We start from the raw sequence: 17,357 nt of genomic DNA, 5'->3' as shown, positions 1-17,357 counted from the left end.
ATGTTACTTAGAACCAATGACTGTAATGTTGGAATATTCTGCTCTTCTCATTCTGGCACAGTTTTCCTTCTCTTGAAAAGCTGTCTCAACCGACGCCCGCTCACCTTCTCCACGGATGAATGAATCGGTTTGCTTTATGTGGAAGAAAAATCATCCACCAGAACTATTAAAGATTGCACGGATGGAATATGTAGCTCTTAAAACAGAATTCCTCAATGCACAGTGAGTGATTGTAAACAGAGGCCATATGGGATGGGTCCAAGTGAATTTTCATGAACAGATGCCTAGGCTAAGTATGTGCTCTTCCCAGCTCCTCTGAGCACACTGTGCATTATTTATGCAACAGTGAATCATTCCCATTTGGCTGCCACGTTAGAGCAGCCATGGATATTTTTTCATAAGAGCATCACATAGCATGAAAAACCACACACACTTTCCTCCAGGTGTCGCTGTCGTCTCACCTGGTTTTCTCTGTGGTCTCCTCCCTCCTCAGAGAGCCAATCTTCAGCTTCCAGGTCTTAATCCTACTTCCCTGCTCTTTCTTTCCTACCTCTTCTTTCTCCTGGAGAGCCACATAGATAGTTGTCAATAGAGACATATATCCAGACTCATGCAAAAAACATTTACACATAGGCACAAGCATACTTTCACACAGACATACACTACACACACAAGTACGAAAATACAGCTTAATTATTTGTGTCTATTTGAGTGTGTGTACAATTTGAGCTAGTGTGTGTGCAAGTGTGTCCATGCATACCTGCATGCTTGTGTGTCTTCACGCATGCGTGCGTACATGCAAGAGTTTAGTTCACATAATTTTACCTGCTTTTTGTCATCCTTGGGCTGTTCAAGCAGGTCCTCTTCCTTCACCTTCCCTAAAACACACACAATTCACAAGCCTCAGTTTCAACCCAAATAACCAGTGATGACTCCGTATTTCCCAGTGTACACTGTGGGAAGTAAAATTGGAGGATCACTCACTCAGATATCCCATCATGAGTCTTGTGTCCGATGCTGACCTCCGTCGAAAAGGCTGATGCACGTTACAATTATTTTTAAATGATTGGCAGGGTAAGTCCTCAACATAATCTTTAGCATTAAGTCGTCTTTCATTGGCAGAGCGGCCACCGTCCTCAGCAGCCTTGCAGTCACACTGACTGTGTTGTGAATTCTATACGGATAGAAACAGCAGGTCAAATGTTGATGAATAATTTCCTGTTATGCTGACTGTGTTAATTCTCACAGCAAATCAACTCAAATACGGACTTATTAGAAGCTTTATCCACATGATTCTCTATTTAGACGTGACCCAGAGATCAAATGTCAACATATCCCCTTACCCTGTTCTCCTGCTGCTCCTGGAGAGCCTCCATCTCCACCTGTAACCTCTGGTTATGCATCTGTAGCCTAGCAATCTCCTCCAGCATCCGGCACACATGCTCCAGGTACCCCAGCCCTGGGGTGAGCCCCTCATACGCTCTCTCACACACATCATTCTCCCAGATCTGTAAAGAAAGGTAACAGTGCACATGGGAAAGTACAGTAAATTAACTCTGGCGTATTACTTCACAAAACATGTATTGTTCTGAATGGAATAGAATAGCAATCTAACGTTATGACTTCTGGGGCAGCATACTTTATATTTTCATTGCTGATTAGTGACTAAATAAAGTGCAGTCACTAGGAGCATGAATTACTGTATATTTCTTCCTCAAAGAGAGCTGAGCTAATGAGGTGGCCTTTAACTGGCTTTTGCCAGCCTGATGAAAACACAGCACCCTGTCTGTGTCCCACAGAGAGCAAAGACCTTCAAGTACACTGACTAATATCCCCATTTGAGACATAATGTTCCTGTATTACCTAATTCATTTCACCAACCATTGTCAACACTCTACATGACCTTTGGATAATAACATTACAAAAGAGGAATCCTTAGGGCGGAAGACTAACAATTTGTATAAGGATACAAAAGGATCTTGGCCAAAATCTTTAAATAGAGGATTTATTGAAATAAAGGACCCAATGGGACTGCCCTCACTTCGCCATCTGACACAGAACTGTGACGGACAACACAGCAGACTGCTCAACACAACACCCTCATAAGCCATCTGCATAGGCAGCACTGCACCAGGTTGGCTGCATTCCACTCATGCTAGTGGCTGACTGCTCACCTGGACAGACTGGTTCACAGTATGACACACTACAATATGAACAATAACAACCCACAGGCATCAAAGGGATTCAGACAATGTAAATAAGTGTTTGTCTTCCTGTCTAGCTCTGTGTCTGTTTGTGTGTGTGTTGCAACTGTTAACTGTGATAAAGGGTAAAGGCTCATTTACACCTTCCTGACATTCCTTCAGTCCACTGTAAAAACAGACACGGAACATAACAATTTATGGACGATACACTGCTTGAAAATGACAATGGACTTCCGCCCGGCATAGTGCGTAATATTGTTTGCCGTAATAACATGTCGGAACAATCCGATTTGAATGTTTGTTCAATACATTTGGGAATAATATTTCAAATGACTACTGAAGATGTCCCATGTACAAAACATGAAGATGACAAAATTGCCAAACAATCAGCTGGGTGAGATTTTGGGGAAAAACATGGCACTATAGATCACTCTGTCTCAAACTAGATTGCTTTGAAGGAAAACAGTCAGAGAATCATAAGATTGAAGTAAACAACTCCTTTCAATATAAACCTACCTCTGTCTCTGTCTGAGGAGGCAGAGCGTTGTGCTGTGGGGAGAGGCCTCCTCTGTGCTGCAGCAGCTCTGTTGAGGCCTGTTCCTCCACAACTGACAGACTGACTGTCCTCCTCAGACCAGCACTCCCTGACCTGTGACCTGCCCTCAGGTTATGGGTCATTGAATGCGTTGAGGGTAGTGAAGCCATGTGACACTGCCGTCGTGACACAGCGTCTCTGCCTCCATGCCTCAGGACCTGCCGCCTGCCTCTTGTGTCTGTCCTCCGCAGTGCCTGCTCCACTTTTTGGTGCATGACCACAGCAAGCTCCCTGTGCCCCTGAGCCCTGGTCCTGAGGCAGAGCGACAGGGAGGAAGAGGAGCAGAAGGATGGCGGAGAGAGGACAGGAGAGCATGGAGGAGAGGTAGAGGGGAGTCCATCCTCCTCCCTGATTGAAGTTGAGACAGGATCAATAGCTGTATTACACATGGACACAGACGGAGAGGAGGAAGGGAGAGAAGCCTCAGAGCTGGTTATCTCCACCCCAGAATCCTCTGTACCCACGTCAGATTTAGACATGGAAGTAGTCCCTGAAAGGGTGAGGGGATCTCCAGAGTCACCCCCTTCCCACTGGCCCTCCAAAGCTACCCCTTCCTGGGGGTCTGAGATTATGTTGGAGGGTCCACCCTCAGTCACCCAGATCTCCAGAAGATTGCTAAAGCTCATGTACAAATTCATCACAAAAACCCAAAACCTGTCCTCTCCTTTTCACTCTTCTTCTCCCCAAAATGGTAGCAGCACGAGGAGGACAAAGAAAAGTATCTGGCTTAGAGAAGCCCACACAGTCTGAAGTGAGTTTGTGAGATAGAATTTAAAACATCCCTGAAGTTCCGCCAATATCCTCATGACATGCCTCGTCATCTATCATCCATCCTGTCACAGCGGTGATGCTGCATGCATGTGGAGGGCTGTGTGGGCACGGCTGTTCCCTGGCATATCTCTGTGGTCTGTCTGGGAACTATGACTCCCTCTCACCTGAGACCACAACTCCTCCCACCAAACACCATCAAACTCAGGTATGACAGAAACAAGTCATGACAAAGCCAAAGTGATAGCAACACCATGTGCCAGTTAGCTGCTGATGAAACATCCATGTTTTTCCTGAAAAATAAGATGATACTTGTTATGACATTTACAATAATATGTTACACAAGAGGTTTGGCATGTACTGGTGGTGAGTGGGTAGGTGTGACGTACTGTACACTGTAAAAAATACAATCTAAAAACGTTTCAGTGTTACCTGAACTTTGCTCCAACATGAGAAAACGTAGACAAATTCAAAATTCAACTTAAAATAATGTTTTTGTCTCATATGTTCATTCAACAAAAAATTATTATTTGGGCAACTTACCTAAGAAAAGGCACACAGTGCACACAATGCTTTTAACATTGAGTTTGTACATAGATTTACAACTCCAGAGGCTGTGACCTATCTGAGTTTAAGCATAGCCTCTTTACTTATTTTAAATTAGGATTTTCACTATTTGTTTTGTGTCAGTGTACAGGCAGAATCAGTACCTGTAAACAATGATGTGAAATGTAATTTTCACTTTGGAATATGATGTTAAAAAAGAGGAGTACAAATGAGAAGTTTGACCTTTTAGCTATTACTATTTTATTGTACACAAGGAAATATCCCAGCCAATGTTGCAATGCTGCTGTTATTCACCAGGTGTCGCTATAGACCAGTATACTTTCATGCCACAAACTTGATAACCTTTCAGATATCTAATTTTATTTCAAAATGAATAACTAATTCATAATTTCATGTATTTATCTATTTTCCCATAGGCAAATTTAAGATCTGATAATTAAAAGTGAGTGAAACATGGGAGATGGCTAAAAAACAAAACCAGGAGGGTTTGTGTAAAAAACAACAACACCTGGCTATAGTATCGAATAAGAGAAACATAATAAAATAAGCCTATTGAATATGTGAAATAACATTTAGAAAGGATAGACTGGGTTGTTTATTCAAATGACACGTGACACCTGTTTGACCATAAGGTGCATGGGAATGTGTGAGGGCGGTGCGTATTTGCCACTGCGGAATGAAGCAACAAGCTGTAGCCTACAGTACAGTACACAACAACAAGTTTTAAAATGTTGAGGGCAAAAGGCGAGCAGATAACCTTCACAATGGGAACAATGAAATGACGGAATAATGGATCCTTGACCTGGTCTAGACGTTGTCGACATATCTCTGCGCGCAGTCCACATCCTGACAACCATCCGCAAACACTACAAAGTGCGTTACTGTCAGCCCCCCGGCCCCAGATCTCGAGTCCGGTTCTGAGGTACAGTATGGTCAACATGGAGGAATTCCCCCCAAAATTCAGTAAGGTGCTGGTGACACCTGATCCGCACTACATACCGGGGTAGGTAATTCACACTGCTGCTTTGCTTTTGTATTTTAGCAAATCAATGAAATACTCTAATTAGATGTGTGCAATATTAAGCTTTATTTCTATTACATACATGGTGTGCTATGTATAGGGAAATTACTGCATTCTAGCCTTTTCAATTATGCATTAATGAGTTGGCTATTCGTGCGTAATTCCATAGATTTTATGCTTGCGCATACGTTTTTACTTGATTATTTCGCCCTTTCTCTCATTACACATAACATACATTCGGCCTACTATAGGCCTAAGGAATTAACATACACATTTTCACAAACCTAGCGAAATTTCCTTGAGGAAGAAAGAGCAAGTCAGTGCTCTAGGCCATCACCCATGGCAACGGTACCCAGGAAGGTTCAACTCAGAGGCTGAACTTGCTGACATGAAGAAACACAACACAGCTCAAACTAACTACCTGAGATCCATAGTCACCTTTCATTTCAATAAAGCCTGACTTTGATATGGACATGGTAATAGGTTTCAATTATTTATACTACTGTCAACATGACAGAGAATAAATCCAGAAAGCCTTGTTTGAAATCTAGTCAGAATCCTCACCACCTCTGTTCACAGGTATGCAGGGTACTGCCCCCAGCTGAAGTACCACCTGGGGAAGACCTACGGCCAGCTGACCGCCAAGTTGCTGTCCTCTCCGGAGGTGTCACGCTCGCGTCGCCTGGTCCTCCATACGGGCCGCTTCCCCTCCACAGAGACAGACACGGGCCCACGGGACGAGATCTGGAGGAGCCACCATGGAGAACGCAGGAATCTGGAGAGGATGATACCGGGCTACACTGGTAAACAGACTGTTGCTCAGCTTTCATATATTAAGCAGAACTCCTTCTCTTCTGTCAAGTATGTTTTGCATTGTGTTGAATCTGGTGTCTTTTACAGGCTTTGTTCCCAAAAGCCAGAACTACTTCTCCCGTACGTATGCCGAGACATGTCGCGAGGCCCTGTCTGAGTTTGACCGGGACCAGCAGAGGGTTCGCCTGGCATCAGCAATACCGCTTGTCAGCAACAACACCATCTCAGAGTTTAAAGTAACAAGCTCTAATCTTTCGCTCACTTATGCATGCATGCATGCTCGCCCCACCCACACACACAGGGTCATCCCTGTTTAATAATCCATGCTGAGATCCTGTGTCAGTGTCATGTATAACTTGTCTAAACGAGGCCAGGTGCACAACCTGGAGAGCACTCCAATCATAGACCACCCACAGATTCAGATCAGTCATGGGCTAGATTCAATCAGATTGACAATCATATAACGTTGTTTTGGTGGTGTCGGAGGTGGAACTGCGTTAGAGCTGTCAAATCCACAAGGGGCTCATTGCATTACTGTATCGCAGACACTGCCAATGGATGCAACGAAACCACACCAACTATAATCCAACAAATCCCATGCACCCGCATTAGAAGTTGATTGAATTATACATTTTTTCGCAATACCATGGGAGAAAATCTCCTTTTATAATCAAAGGTCTATAGTCTGGGATAGGGCCTTTGGTAGGAGCCAGAAGCTTGAATACCTTCTCTGTCTCAACCATAGTGTCTGTCATTCTATCTATCCCCTCCAGCCTCGGAGACTGAGCACCCCTCTGACGGCCATCTCTAAAGAGCCAGCCCCCTACAAGACCATGGACCCCTGGAAGCCCAAAGGCTCTCCGTACTTCATGGCAGACAGCAGTCCACACAAGTACTTCATCTCAGGTAGGTACAGTATGCCAGAGGTACCATTTGAAATACCTCATGTGATAGTGTTTGCTTTAGTGTGCAGCACAATCAACGGTATAGGAGTCCCTTTGTATTGACTAGATCTTCCATTTGGGCATGTATTCAGGTTTCACAGGGTACGTGCCCAAATCTCGCTTCTTGATTGGGACGGGCTACCCCATCACCACCAACAAGGCTCTGGTTCAGTTTGGGAAGGAGATGAGGAGTGACCCTACCTCCCTGCAACTCCCTGGGGAGGAATCAGGATCCCTGCCCCCCATCCCCACTGTCTACCCCTCCCACCGGGGACTTCTGCCCTCCTACACCGGCCATGTTCCAGGTGGGCCTTAACTTCTTCAAAACACTACAGTACCAAGCCTCACACACATCTCTGAAATCTCCATATCTACCATCTACTTGATTATTATAATTGATCATATTATATTATCACATCAAGATCAAGTTTTAATCAAGTCACCTTCAATCTGCCCACAGGATACAAGTTCAGGTACGGCCAGACCTTTGAGAAGCTTACCCACAATGCCCTGGGCCTGAGCGGCGCTCAGAGGAAGATTGAGGCCAGAGCCCAGTAATGGAGGAACAATTCAACAGACAATCATAAGGACCAGGGTTGAGAACTGAGTGAAGGAATCCTCGGAATTTGAAATAACAGCGTCTGTGAAACAGCAAAACTTTGGTCTGTGGACTATGTACATCCCAGGGTGATAAATAATAATGGCCCAATTTTTTTTTGTATGAGCAGAACAACAAGTGAATGTGAAGTACAAGTCACAAGATAACTTATTGATTTATCTTTATTTGCAAAGGTTGATTGTCACAGGGAACTTCCACTCAGAGGGTGCATTCTTCTAAGGTTGTAGGGTTAAGTACAGTTAGGTTGGGGAGGAAAGATGAGAGGGGTTTGATAAACTCACTTTCACATTATTGCAGAGGTTATAATAACCAAGTCATTCCTGTCACGCAATTTCAAACTTTTACTCCTTGGCTTAGTACTACTGGCCTATCAAAACAGTGTACACCTGAAACACACCATGATAGCTTAATATTGTGAAAACGACACACTCGATTTGGAGACTAACGGTTCCACAATTCTAGAATTTGATTACCTAAATATTTACAAAAAACTCTACTTCTCTATCATAAAAAACAATATATTAGGATATTGATGTAGGTAGAAGAACCACACAAAGTAGTAGGATTAAATTAGCACCTAATGACTCCTTGAACGTACATATATTATTTTTTATACACATGCACAGAAATCTTACCTTGCTAGACTGGATTATTTCACAAACATGTATTGACTTTGTCTAGTTGAATATGAAGGCTACCTCATTTTGGAAGATAAGCCACTGTACAAGGCTGCTGAGTGGCATAATATTTGGCACTAGTTAACATGGCTAGTAAAGATTGCCTTTCTGCATTTTTATGTTGACATTCCATTCGCACATAGAATAGACAGGGCATAGGGGTTGGACGGTAGAGGACAGATTGATACTATTAGGAGAATAGGATGCTACTGTATGGTATGCATGCAGCTCCATTAAATACTAATTGGTTTCTTATGGAGAGTCTGGACTGGTCCACAAGGCTTTCAGATCCTAAGGCAAGACTGTAGCATAGGTGGAGCCTCTCATTGACCACAGTTTGATTGACAGGTGCACAGAGAGAATCTATTGCATGAATCCCAATTCATGACAGATGAATAGAAGCACTTGTAAATATAACTAAACATCGTAGAGTTGTTATTGCCTTAAAATGACATTTGGGTAAATGTATCACCCATGCTCAGACAGTAACAAATGGTCTACTGTGCTTTTCTGTCCAGTGTGAGTGTGTTCTAGCTGAGGTGTCTGTGTGTAACACTTTGCACTATAAGACAAAGTAGTGTATCTTCTCTTCTCCCTACCCCTCTCCATTGTGGTCCTGGGGCACTAGGTCTATGTTTGGTGTTTCCGGTCAGGCTGTTTCCCTGACCATACTGTATGGGCCAATAGGCCCAGCTGAGAACTGTCCAACTGCAGCCACTGTGAAGGTCTCCTGTAAGACAAGAGAAATACAGTTATTAAGGAGCAACTGTAATAACAACATAGGAACAGGTTAGCCATAGTTCAGTCATAAATGTTGACCTTTTCTGGGTCTGTGTCCCATTGGGGTTTTGGGGTGCCCTCTGTGTCCTGGCAGGGTGGTCCCTTACTGATCCAAAGAGCTTGGCCCAGCGTAGCCCACCCTGGGAAGGGCTATCATCCTGGGGGTCTGCCGTCATCCTGGGGGTCTCTGGACCCCTTCCCTCCCTCCTGCCCTCCTGTGAAGTCACCTCTTCTCTCCTCCCCTCCATCCTCTGCTGAGGCTCAGGGTGGATGACATGCTTGTAAATCTGTCCACATTCCCCCCTCTCCGCATGGGAAGGTTGTCTCTGCCAACACCCTGGAATAGCGGTTGACCACAGGCTCCTGCTAGACTCACCTACAGGCCTCACCCTCTTATCCTGACCCATGGCCTTTGAGACCTGGGAGGACCCCTGAAGATGCTGTACCAGCTGGTGTGGTTCACCTGTTGGCCTGCTGTTCTCTCTGGGTCCATCCATAGAGCTATATGCCCCCTGTCTGTCTTCTCTGTCTCCTTTCAACAGCGGACAACTGGTCATGAGAAAAGTAGAGCATGGTGGAGATTGTTCCTCAGAGCAGAGCTGTCTGTTGTGTAGCAGGCGGGGCTCCAGCAGCAGGTTGAGATCAAAGGGTAACATGGAGAGAGGCTGCAGCAGGAGGAGGAGCTCCTGGAACAGAGGCTGACACTGCCCCTGCGACATGGCGAGGAAACCCCATGGATGGTAGTGATCTTTCACCACCTCTGGGGAGAGGAGAGTTTGAAAGCGTATGAGAGAGGTAAGTTTCAAGAACATCATTTTTTCTAATAATTTGGAGAAAAGGAAAAAATAGCCTGTCCTTTAATCTAAACACCTTTTTGGTTGTAGAGGTGATTCAGCCAGAATTCCAAGGTCCTGAGGCTAAAAGAGAGAATATAAGTCCTTCATTTTACAATCATAACATTTCATAAATCAATACACAACATTAGTACACAATGTGATATTCTACTAAAATAGACCATCGGAGACTTGACAGGGACTCACTTGAGCAGGCCCATGATGAAGGCTCGTAGTTTCATACAGTGGCTGGTCAGCAGGGAGCACTGCCTCACCTTGGACAGCAAGCTGTGGAGCACCCGGGTGGTAGGGCCTGAGACAGGAACAGAGACCATCAAACTACAACCCCCATGTGCAACTAGCCATACCATCATCAGCATCAAACCTACCACAACCCCCCACATAATCATTATCATCATCACCACCATGCAATTCTGACCTGTGTGAGTGGAGTCCTCCACCACGTTCCAGGCATGGTTGCGTCGCTGACCGATGATCAGGTCCAGTTTGTGGTCCCTGAGACCATCCTGCAGAATGTTCTGGATGGTGGGACACAGATGCTCCAGAACAAGACCACCAATGGTGGTACCTAGCCACATCTGGAGAGAGTGGTACATTATCATATCATGATCAATATTTACACCGTAATTCAAAAATAATAACATATCTTTATGGGGGTTGATCCATCCTATCAGGACTACTGTCAGCTTTTGTGATTTGTCCGGTTATTCTAGTTCCTTTCAGATTGCTTTTAGCTCAGATGCACTGCACCTTTTCCCCAGGATCTCGACTGGTGCCAAAATGAGCCATGATCAAATCCACTGCCAAGCTCACAGATTTCAGCAGACCTGGAGAAACATGAAAAGGGAAGAAGCCCATCAAGGCTCATTTCCTTTTCTGCACCATGCAGGAGGTTATCAACATACCTGAGGGGACTGACATAAAAGACTATCACATTTTGATTCATTAACCAGAAACATCACACTGAATAAAAAGGTGTGTGGCTATATGGAGAACCACCAGGAACTATATCAATGTGTTCAGGTTTTATTTGTCACACGCACAAGTACAGTTTAATGCTTAACTTACAAGCCCTACCCAACAGTAGGGCTTGCAATTCAATATATTAAGAAAGTACAACTAATTAAAAAAAACTGAAATACAAGAGGTGAAAAGGAAAAAATAGCCTGTCCTTTAATCTAAACACCTTTTTGGTTGTAGAGGTGATTCAGCCAGAATCACAGCAGCTATACAGCAGTGTTTCCCAACCCTGGTCCTCCAGTACCCCCAACAACACACATTTTCATTGTAGCCCTGATCAAACACACCTCAATTCAACTCATTGAGGGCTTGATGATTAGTTGACAAGTTGAATCAGGTGTGCTTGTCCAGGGTTACAATACAATGTGTAATGTTGGGGGTACTGGAGGACTGGAGTTGGGGAAACACTGGTAAACATTGTACATTTACAATGTGCAGGGGTACTGCACATGATTCATGATTGTGAGGCAGTAAGGGTGGGTCTGGAGAGGACACCAGCAGGTCTGGATGATGGGTGTGACTACATGATTCATCCACCATGGTGAAAAAGGAGGAAGGGAGAGTAAGAGATAGAATGCTCTATTGCTATTCTCACCCATTCTCTCCTTTCCTCTCCCTTCCTCTCTCATTTTCTCTCCCTTCCTCCATCTTGTCTGGCTCTCTCTAAAATGTCAGGGTACAAATCCCTATGCATATTAAATCTGCCTACAGTGCTCTCCCCTGCCAAGCGGACAGTGCATCACCGTGCAAGTTTTGCTTTCACAAGACAATGTGCATACAAGCATGTGATTAACATTTACATTGTTTGGTTATAAAAATGTGTCGTTATTGTGGCACAAAAAATTCGAATAAAATAAACATAATTCTGTGAATCATATATCCAGGGTATCAACAACACTGCACCCACTGTAACACACTCACTGGAGCTTGCACACTCTCACACACTAGATGTCTCAGCCAATCCTGTGCAGGGAAAGATAAAAATAGGTCATGTTTGAAAGAAACCCCCTTCAGGGTATTGAAGGCACTGCTACAGCAAGCTCTGCAGAGTAACAGACAATGTAGAATTCCAGTTTCCCATAATGACTGTTCAGAAGAGTCTAACTACTCTTCATCTTCAGATTACTGACACTGGTCTGCCTACCACACACATCCTCTTCATACGTTGACATCACATCACACAATCCACATGAGATACTCTCAGCTCAAAACACCCTCAACCCCATACATGCTCACCTACATATAGACTACCTCACCAATCTACAGTATATATGAGATCTTCCATGCTCTATCCCCTATACACAGATCAGACCCCTTCCTCCCCCTCACCTCTCCTCTGCAGATGGCTGATGGACAGAGACTCGTAGGAGGCTTCAGGTGACAGGCAGAACTCCACAGGTGGCCAACTGTCACTCAGGCTGAAGGAGTCGCAGTGCTGTTGTTGATGCTGCTTCACACTGGGCCCTGCTAACACCAGGGGCTGCAGGAGGGTGCTCAGAGAGGACATATGGGCCACTGAGGAGAGAGCAGCTGTCAGGCTATAGTGAGAAGCTGCAGACCCAGCCTTAGGTATTGAGGTTAGTGGGGTTCTCTTGTGGGGCGGTAAGGGTGTGTCTGGAGAGAAGGACACCAGCAGGTCTGGATGAGGGGTGTGACTGGCAGAGGGGGACATGGTTGCTACATGCGAGTCAACGGGGCAGTCAGGGCTGTGGGTCAGGAGGACTGGTCTGGGGCTCGGCTGCTCTGGAAACCGGCGAATGAGATCTTGGCAGATCTGAGCCATACCTTGGCTACGTTTGGTTGAATCTTTACATTGAGACTGGTTTGGGCTATTGTGGGCCTGACCTGGGCTGGGATAGCTTTGGTCTAGGTCTGCAAAGAGCTGGTCCTGGCATGAATGAACCTGGGTTAGTTCGGTATTAGATTGTATTGTGCTTATGTGAGCTTGTTTTGGACCTGTAAAAGTAAAGCCATCGCTACTGTAGGGCCTGTAAGGACTGGAGTGTGTCCAGTTGCCTCTGGACTGGAAGTGTTCTGGACTGGGGGTGCAGGTGGAGCAGGTATCAGAGCTAGAGGGGCCCTCCAGTAGGATGGCTCCATAGCTGCCCAGCGGTGAAGGACGCAGGTCGGTCAGGAGTCTGTTGCCTTTGCACTTGAACCCTGGCTGGGAGCTGGGCTTGGTGTTCTTGTGGCTGATGTACTGGTCCAGCAGGGAGCCCAGGGGCTGGCTCTGAGGTTTACCCGCTGGGGGAAGCAGGACAAAGGGCTGGATGGGCAGGGAGCTGGGCCTCTGAGCCTTACTGTACCGCACTACAGGAGTTGCCCATGAACACGCCCCTAAGAGTAGGAGGGGAAAGAGGGAAGACAGGGGATTGAACGTTTGCAAAATAGGAAAAAACAAGGGTTAGCTTAAGCTTAATCACAATTACTCATGTAAAAATACAGACAGGCTTGTTTTCATACCCTCCTCCTCCGCCTCATGGTCTGGTGACACAGAAGGGTGGTTGGACACAGTGCTACTGCCTTGGTTGGGACTCAGGAGTAGGGGGGAGTGGCTGCTATTCTGGCCCAGGGAAACTGCCTCCTGGATGGGACACAGGTCCTGAGAGGTGTGGGAGTGGCTGGAGCTCTGACAGCTGTCTGTATGTCTCTTACAGTGTACAATCTCAGCGAAGGAGGTGACATGTTGGGAGTCCCAGCTCATACAGTGAGGACTGTGCAATGGGGCAGCTCTCCTCCCTTCTTTGTCTGAGCCTTCTTCCTGCTGGCCATGGAGAAACGGAGAAAACTTTGTTTAGGAAAGTCACCTGTTATGAAAGTAATTCTGTTCATCATACATCTTACAAATTAGTCAAAACACGAAGGACATTTTTAAACATACTGTACGTTATTGTGGTAAGCCTACCTGTTTGTTCCCCCGGCCCTGATCTCCCCGGGCCTTATTGAAGAGGACGTAGTGGCCCTCTGAAGTGACACTGGTGGTGCTGGACAAGGCCGGGCTAGGCAAGGCTGACTGGGATGAGAGGTCACAAGTCACCAGCTTGTAGTACTTCTGGGTGGTCCCTGTGGGCAGCAGCCTGGCCTGGCTTTGGAGACAGGAAGTGAGGTCAGAGACTTCCAGAGAGGACAGGAGGCTCTGGGCATCGGGAAGGTAGATGTTACAGTTGGAGTCCAGCGCCTGCGATGACCAGCAGGGGGCAGAAGTCCCCCTGTCATGAGGAGAGGAGGTTGTTCGGCTCCCCTGACTGGGTCCAGCAGCCTGAGGCCCCTGGGACTCCTGGGAGAATGTGTGCAGGTTTAGGAAGACAGAGCCCTCTACTGGCTGGGAGGACTGTACTGCAGGGCAGCTGAGGTCATTTGGGGTGGCAGGGTTGTTACTCTTGTTGTAGATAGCGCTGAAGTTGACGAGAACCCCATCAGAGCTGTTGCAGGAGGAGTCTGTGACATACTCTAAATTACCCTCAGAGAAAGACTCAGGGAAACATTTTGGTTGGCCATAGCTGAAGCAGTAGCCCTCATTACCACATGTGAACATATTATCTTCAATATCCACTACTCTCTCCTGCTCCCCACAGTCCAACAACACAGTACTACCCTTGTTGTCATTGTTCTGCTGACTGGCTGATTGGCTAGAAGGTTTGGAGAACCGCCTCCCAGCATTACTCAGGGCCCAGTTAGAGTTCCCATGCAGCTGCAGCACAAAAAAAGGGTCCTCGTGGTATCTGTGCAGGTTATCTCCATCACTATCCTCCTCATCTTCTTCCACCCCTTCATTCGGGAGGAAGGAGTTGTGTGACCGTAAAGAACCTTTAACTACAGGGTGTTCTTTATGTCTTTGGGAGATGGTCATCTGTGACGCCTCCTCTGGTGAGGATCCAGAGTCACACCTCCCGCTGCTGTCGCTGCCCCCCTCCCCGTCCCCCTCCTCCTCGCTCCGGTCCTCCTTGAGGCTCCAGTAGCTGGAGGAGATGTGTCTGAGGCTGCTGTGGAAGGGCTCTCTGTGGAGGTTGTCCTGCTCGGGGAGGGAGGCGGCACGGGTCAGACCTACGGAGCTGGAGCACAGCCGACCAGGCTGCTTGGCAGAGCCACTGCACAGAGCTGCCTGCACAGGAAGCTGCCAGGGGGGAAGCTGCACCAGGGGGAAGTGACACGCAATCAGGGTATCCCCTGATAGGCTAGCCGTCCTGTTCATTCTCTCAGCTCATGAGGTGATGTTATTACTGCAAGAGTCTCCATTCTCTGAAGAAAACACCTGAAACAGGAGGTGAGCATTCAATGGGCTATGATACTATGAAGCCTCGTGATAATTCTGGAGCCTATAGTCAGTCAAACTACAACTACATCCTCTACCTCTGGGCTAGAGCTCCATGATTCACTCAGTCAGCCGTGGAGGAGAAAGCACACAGCAGACTATCACATACTGTTCACACATGAGCCCAACTCTCATCCCCTATAAACCCTCAGCTAGCGCTTCCTCCCTGTAAAGACAAAAGGCTGAGGCTCAGAACTATGACAACAGTGTCATGGATTACAGTGAGCTGGCTCACAGAGTCATTTTAAGAGATTTGAAGAGGGTGGGCTCTACTCTACTCCTGGCTCTTTTGGAGAATTTAAAACCCCTGTCATTTTCTGAATGATGTTAAATCATCCAAATAGTCTCATCTTGAGCTTTGAAGCTTATTTTCGTATTGAGGTCAAGTCACTATAAAAACTTTAAAGCGATTTTAAATGCAAAATGTTTGCTACATTTTTTGGGGTACAGAGTGTTGTTTATGAGAGGTGTTATCCTTCACACCCCATCTGGGTGTAATCTGTAAATCCCAGCAACATCTGGTACCAGGGACCAGGGAAAGGCTGAAAAAAACATCCTCTTTATCCTCAAAAGGTTTTCAAACAAAAACATGTCAACAAATATCTCCACCATCAAAATCTATCCATAACTGAACTAATATCCATTACAGACACATTCATAAAAACCTTGTATTTTAACTAGGCCTAAGTGTCTCTGTGTTTCAGTTCCTCTGTTTACTATGGAATTACACATCACTTGTCAACAAGCTGTTCCTGATTTGGCATAGAAGAATAGTTGAAGTTCCTCTCTAATCCCATACAGTAGGCATCGTATCCATGGGAACTGGAATTCATGCACTGACATTTCCTTGGAGCCTCTCATCTTTAAATAAGATCATTAAGTTTAATACCAGGAGAGAATTTCATGTGGAAAGTGGGCCATGCAGGCTGACAGGGTGTTGTTGCAGATGACTAACCACGGCACTGCATATTTGATATGTCCCCCGCGTCCCAGTCAGCACCCTGCCTGCCTGGCTACTAATCTGTGGTAGAGTGGAACACAGATCAAGACAACAAAATTGATGTTGTTTGTTTCTGTACTGTTTGTTTTCCTGTAATGAACAATTAAAGGGTTGTTATGCTGCTCAGATTAGAATGGTTTAGCCTATATTCTGTGGAAATGATTGTTGTAAGCACGGGTAATACAGAATTGGAAAGGTCATTTTAAACAAACTACATTCAGTCATTTCAGCAGAAGATTTATCCCAACACAGTACATCAGACAGAGCTTGGTCTCCTAGGTCACCACCTCCTCTGCTTAAAGGTTAAGGGTTAACAAACAGTGGAAGGAAAACGGTGTATGTGTATGTCCAGTGCACTAGACTGAATAGTGAGTTAGTTACAATGTCTCAGAATGCCTTTGAGGTTGTCATGCTAGGTCGCACAGCACACCTGAAAGACATCACATGAGTTACAATGTGACATAGGGTCTGCATGAAAGATGGGGAGGGCGTGTGAAATGGGGCGAGTGTAAACAGCGCATCATGATAGTAGGCTACCAAAACACACACATGACCAACATTTGACAGTAGCACTACGATGTCCTGAAGACGTTTACATTAAACAAAATTCTAAACATACACACAATTCATCTGAGCATCATGGAATAGGCTATGCAGCCATCTCCTAACCTACATTTCTTTCTAACAGGGTCAAAACTTGCACTGTAATCCTCTCCCAATTTTACAATTTAAAGTTACAATGGATGCATAATATTCATATTATATAATTGAGAAGAGTAGGCCTAACGATATATTTTTTCCTTCAAAATCTTCAACATAATGCAGTTGAATGATTAATAAGACATGCGCCACTCGAATACTGATGTATTAAATTACGTAAAACAAACAACATTTAACATACATACATACGGTCGGTGTTGCGGGTAGTTTGAAGGCTTCGTTCGGTTATTATATTGTAAATTGTGACTGCCAATAGTCCCAACTGCTGCAGGTCGGTTCCTTCTTTCCAACTGTCCGTGCGTCGCGCTTCCAGTGCCGGTGAAACAGAGGCCAGACCAGGTCAGCGGTATATTTGCGTCACAACGTCTCTAGCCAATGCGCAGAGCGCAGGACTTGTCACTCAAGCCGTTTCCAACAATAGCGAATAGAAATGTAGGCCATGTACTTGTAAAAAATGACCAAC

The 17,357-nt window shown here is 45.6% G+C and overlaps 2 protein-coding genes across 3 annotated transcripts; one reads left to right on the top strand and one right to left on the bottom strand.

Annotated features, from left to right (window-relative positions):
- The first annotated feature begins 4,683 nt into the window (after window positions 1-4,683).
- On the top strand, window positions 4,684-8,832 carry LOC109874127 (protein FAM166B). Its single transcript, XM_020465918.2, has 6 exons — window positions 4,684-5,137; window positions 5,735-5,958; window positions 6,056-6,204; window positions 6,742-6,874; window positions 7,005-7,217; window positions 7,373-8,832. Exons 1-6 carry the CDS (start codon window positions 5,064-5,066, stop codon window positions 7,468-7,470), a joined length of 891 nt encoding a protein of 296 aa, XP_020321507.1. The 5' UTR covers window positions 4,684-5,063; the 3' UTR covers window positions 7,471-8,832.
- Window positions 8,161-17,257, bottom strand: LOC109873621 (iporin-like). Of its 2 annotated transcripts, none has more exons than XM_020465257.2 (10): window positions 17,084-17,257; window positions 13,768-15,114; window positions 13,326-13,626; window positions 12,192-13,199; window positions 10,593-10,669; window positions 10,261-10,420; window positions 10,029-10,134; window positions 9,859-9,905; window positions 9,028-9,748; window positions 8,161-8,938 (listed from the first exon to the last, which is right to left on the bottom strand). In XM_020465257.2, the coding sequence occupies exons 2-10, from the start codon at window positions 15,052-15,054 to the stop codon at window positions 8,839-8,841; spliced, it is 3,807 nt and encodes a 1,268-aa protein (XP_020320846.2). In that variant the 5' UTR covers window positions 15,055-15,114; window positions 17,084-17,257; the 3' UTR covers window positions 8,161-8,838. The 2 variants fall into 2 exon arrangements, with proteins under 2 accessions (XP_020320846.2, XP_031665001.1); XM_031809141.1 differs by having other exon boundaries at window positions 13,326-13,623.
- Between the last annotated feature and the right edge of the window lie 100 nt (window positions 17,258-17,357).

The sequence above is a fragment of the Oncorhynchus kisutch genome, linkage group LG29 (assembly GCF_002021735.2).
Source record: "Oncorhynchus kisutch isolate 150728-3 linkage group LG29, Okis_V2, whole genome shotgun sequence".
Lineage (NCBI taxonomy): Eukaryota > Metazoa > Chordata > Actinopteri > Salmoniformes > Salmonidae > Oncorhynchus > Oncorhynchus kisutch.
This window is presented reverse-complemented; position numbering and strand designations above follow the sequence as displayed.

Bases quoted from the DNA above. Each gene is read 5' to 3' on its own strand.
- LOC109874127 (XM_020465918.2), top strand. From the start codon at position 5,064: ATGGTCAACATGGAGGAATTCCCCCCAAAATTCAGTAAGGTGCTGGTG. The intron at 6,875-7,004 runs GTAGGTACAGTA...GCATGTATTCAG, and splicing joins ACACAAGTACTTCATCTCAG to GTTTCACAGGGTACGTGCCC. The intron at 7,218-7,372 runs GTGGGCCTTAAC...ATCTGCCCACAG, and splicing joins CTACACCGGCCATGTTCCAG to GATACAAGTTCAGGTACGGC.
- LOC109873621 (XM_020465257.2), bottom strand. From the start codon at position 15,054: ATGAACAGGACGGCTAGCCTATCAGGGGATACCCTGATTGCGTGTCAC. The intron at 10,670-12,191 runs GTGAGGGGGAGG...ATGTTTCTCCAG, and splicing joins CAGCCATCTGCAGAGGAGAG to GTCTGCTGAAATCTGTGAGC. The intron at 9,906-10,028 runs GTGAGTCCCTGT...TCTCTCTTTTAG, and splicing joins TTCATCATGGGCCTGCTCAA to CCTCAGGACCTTGGAATTCT.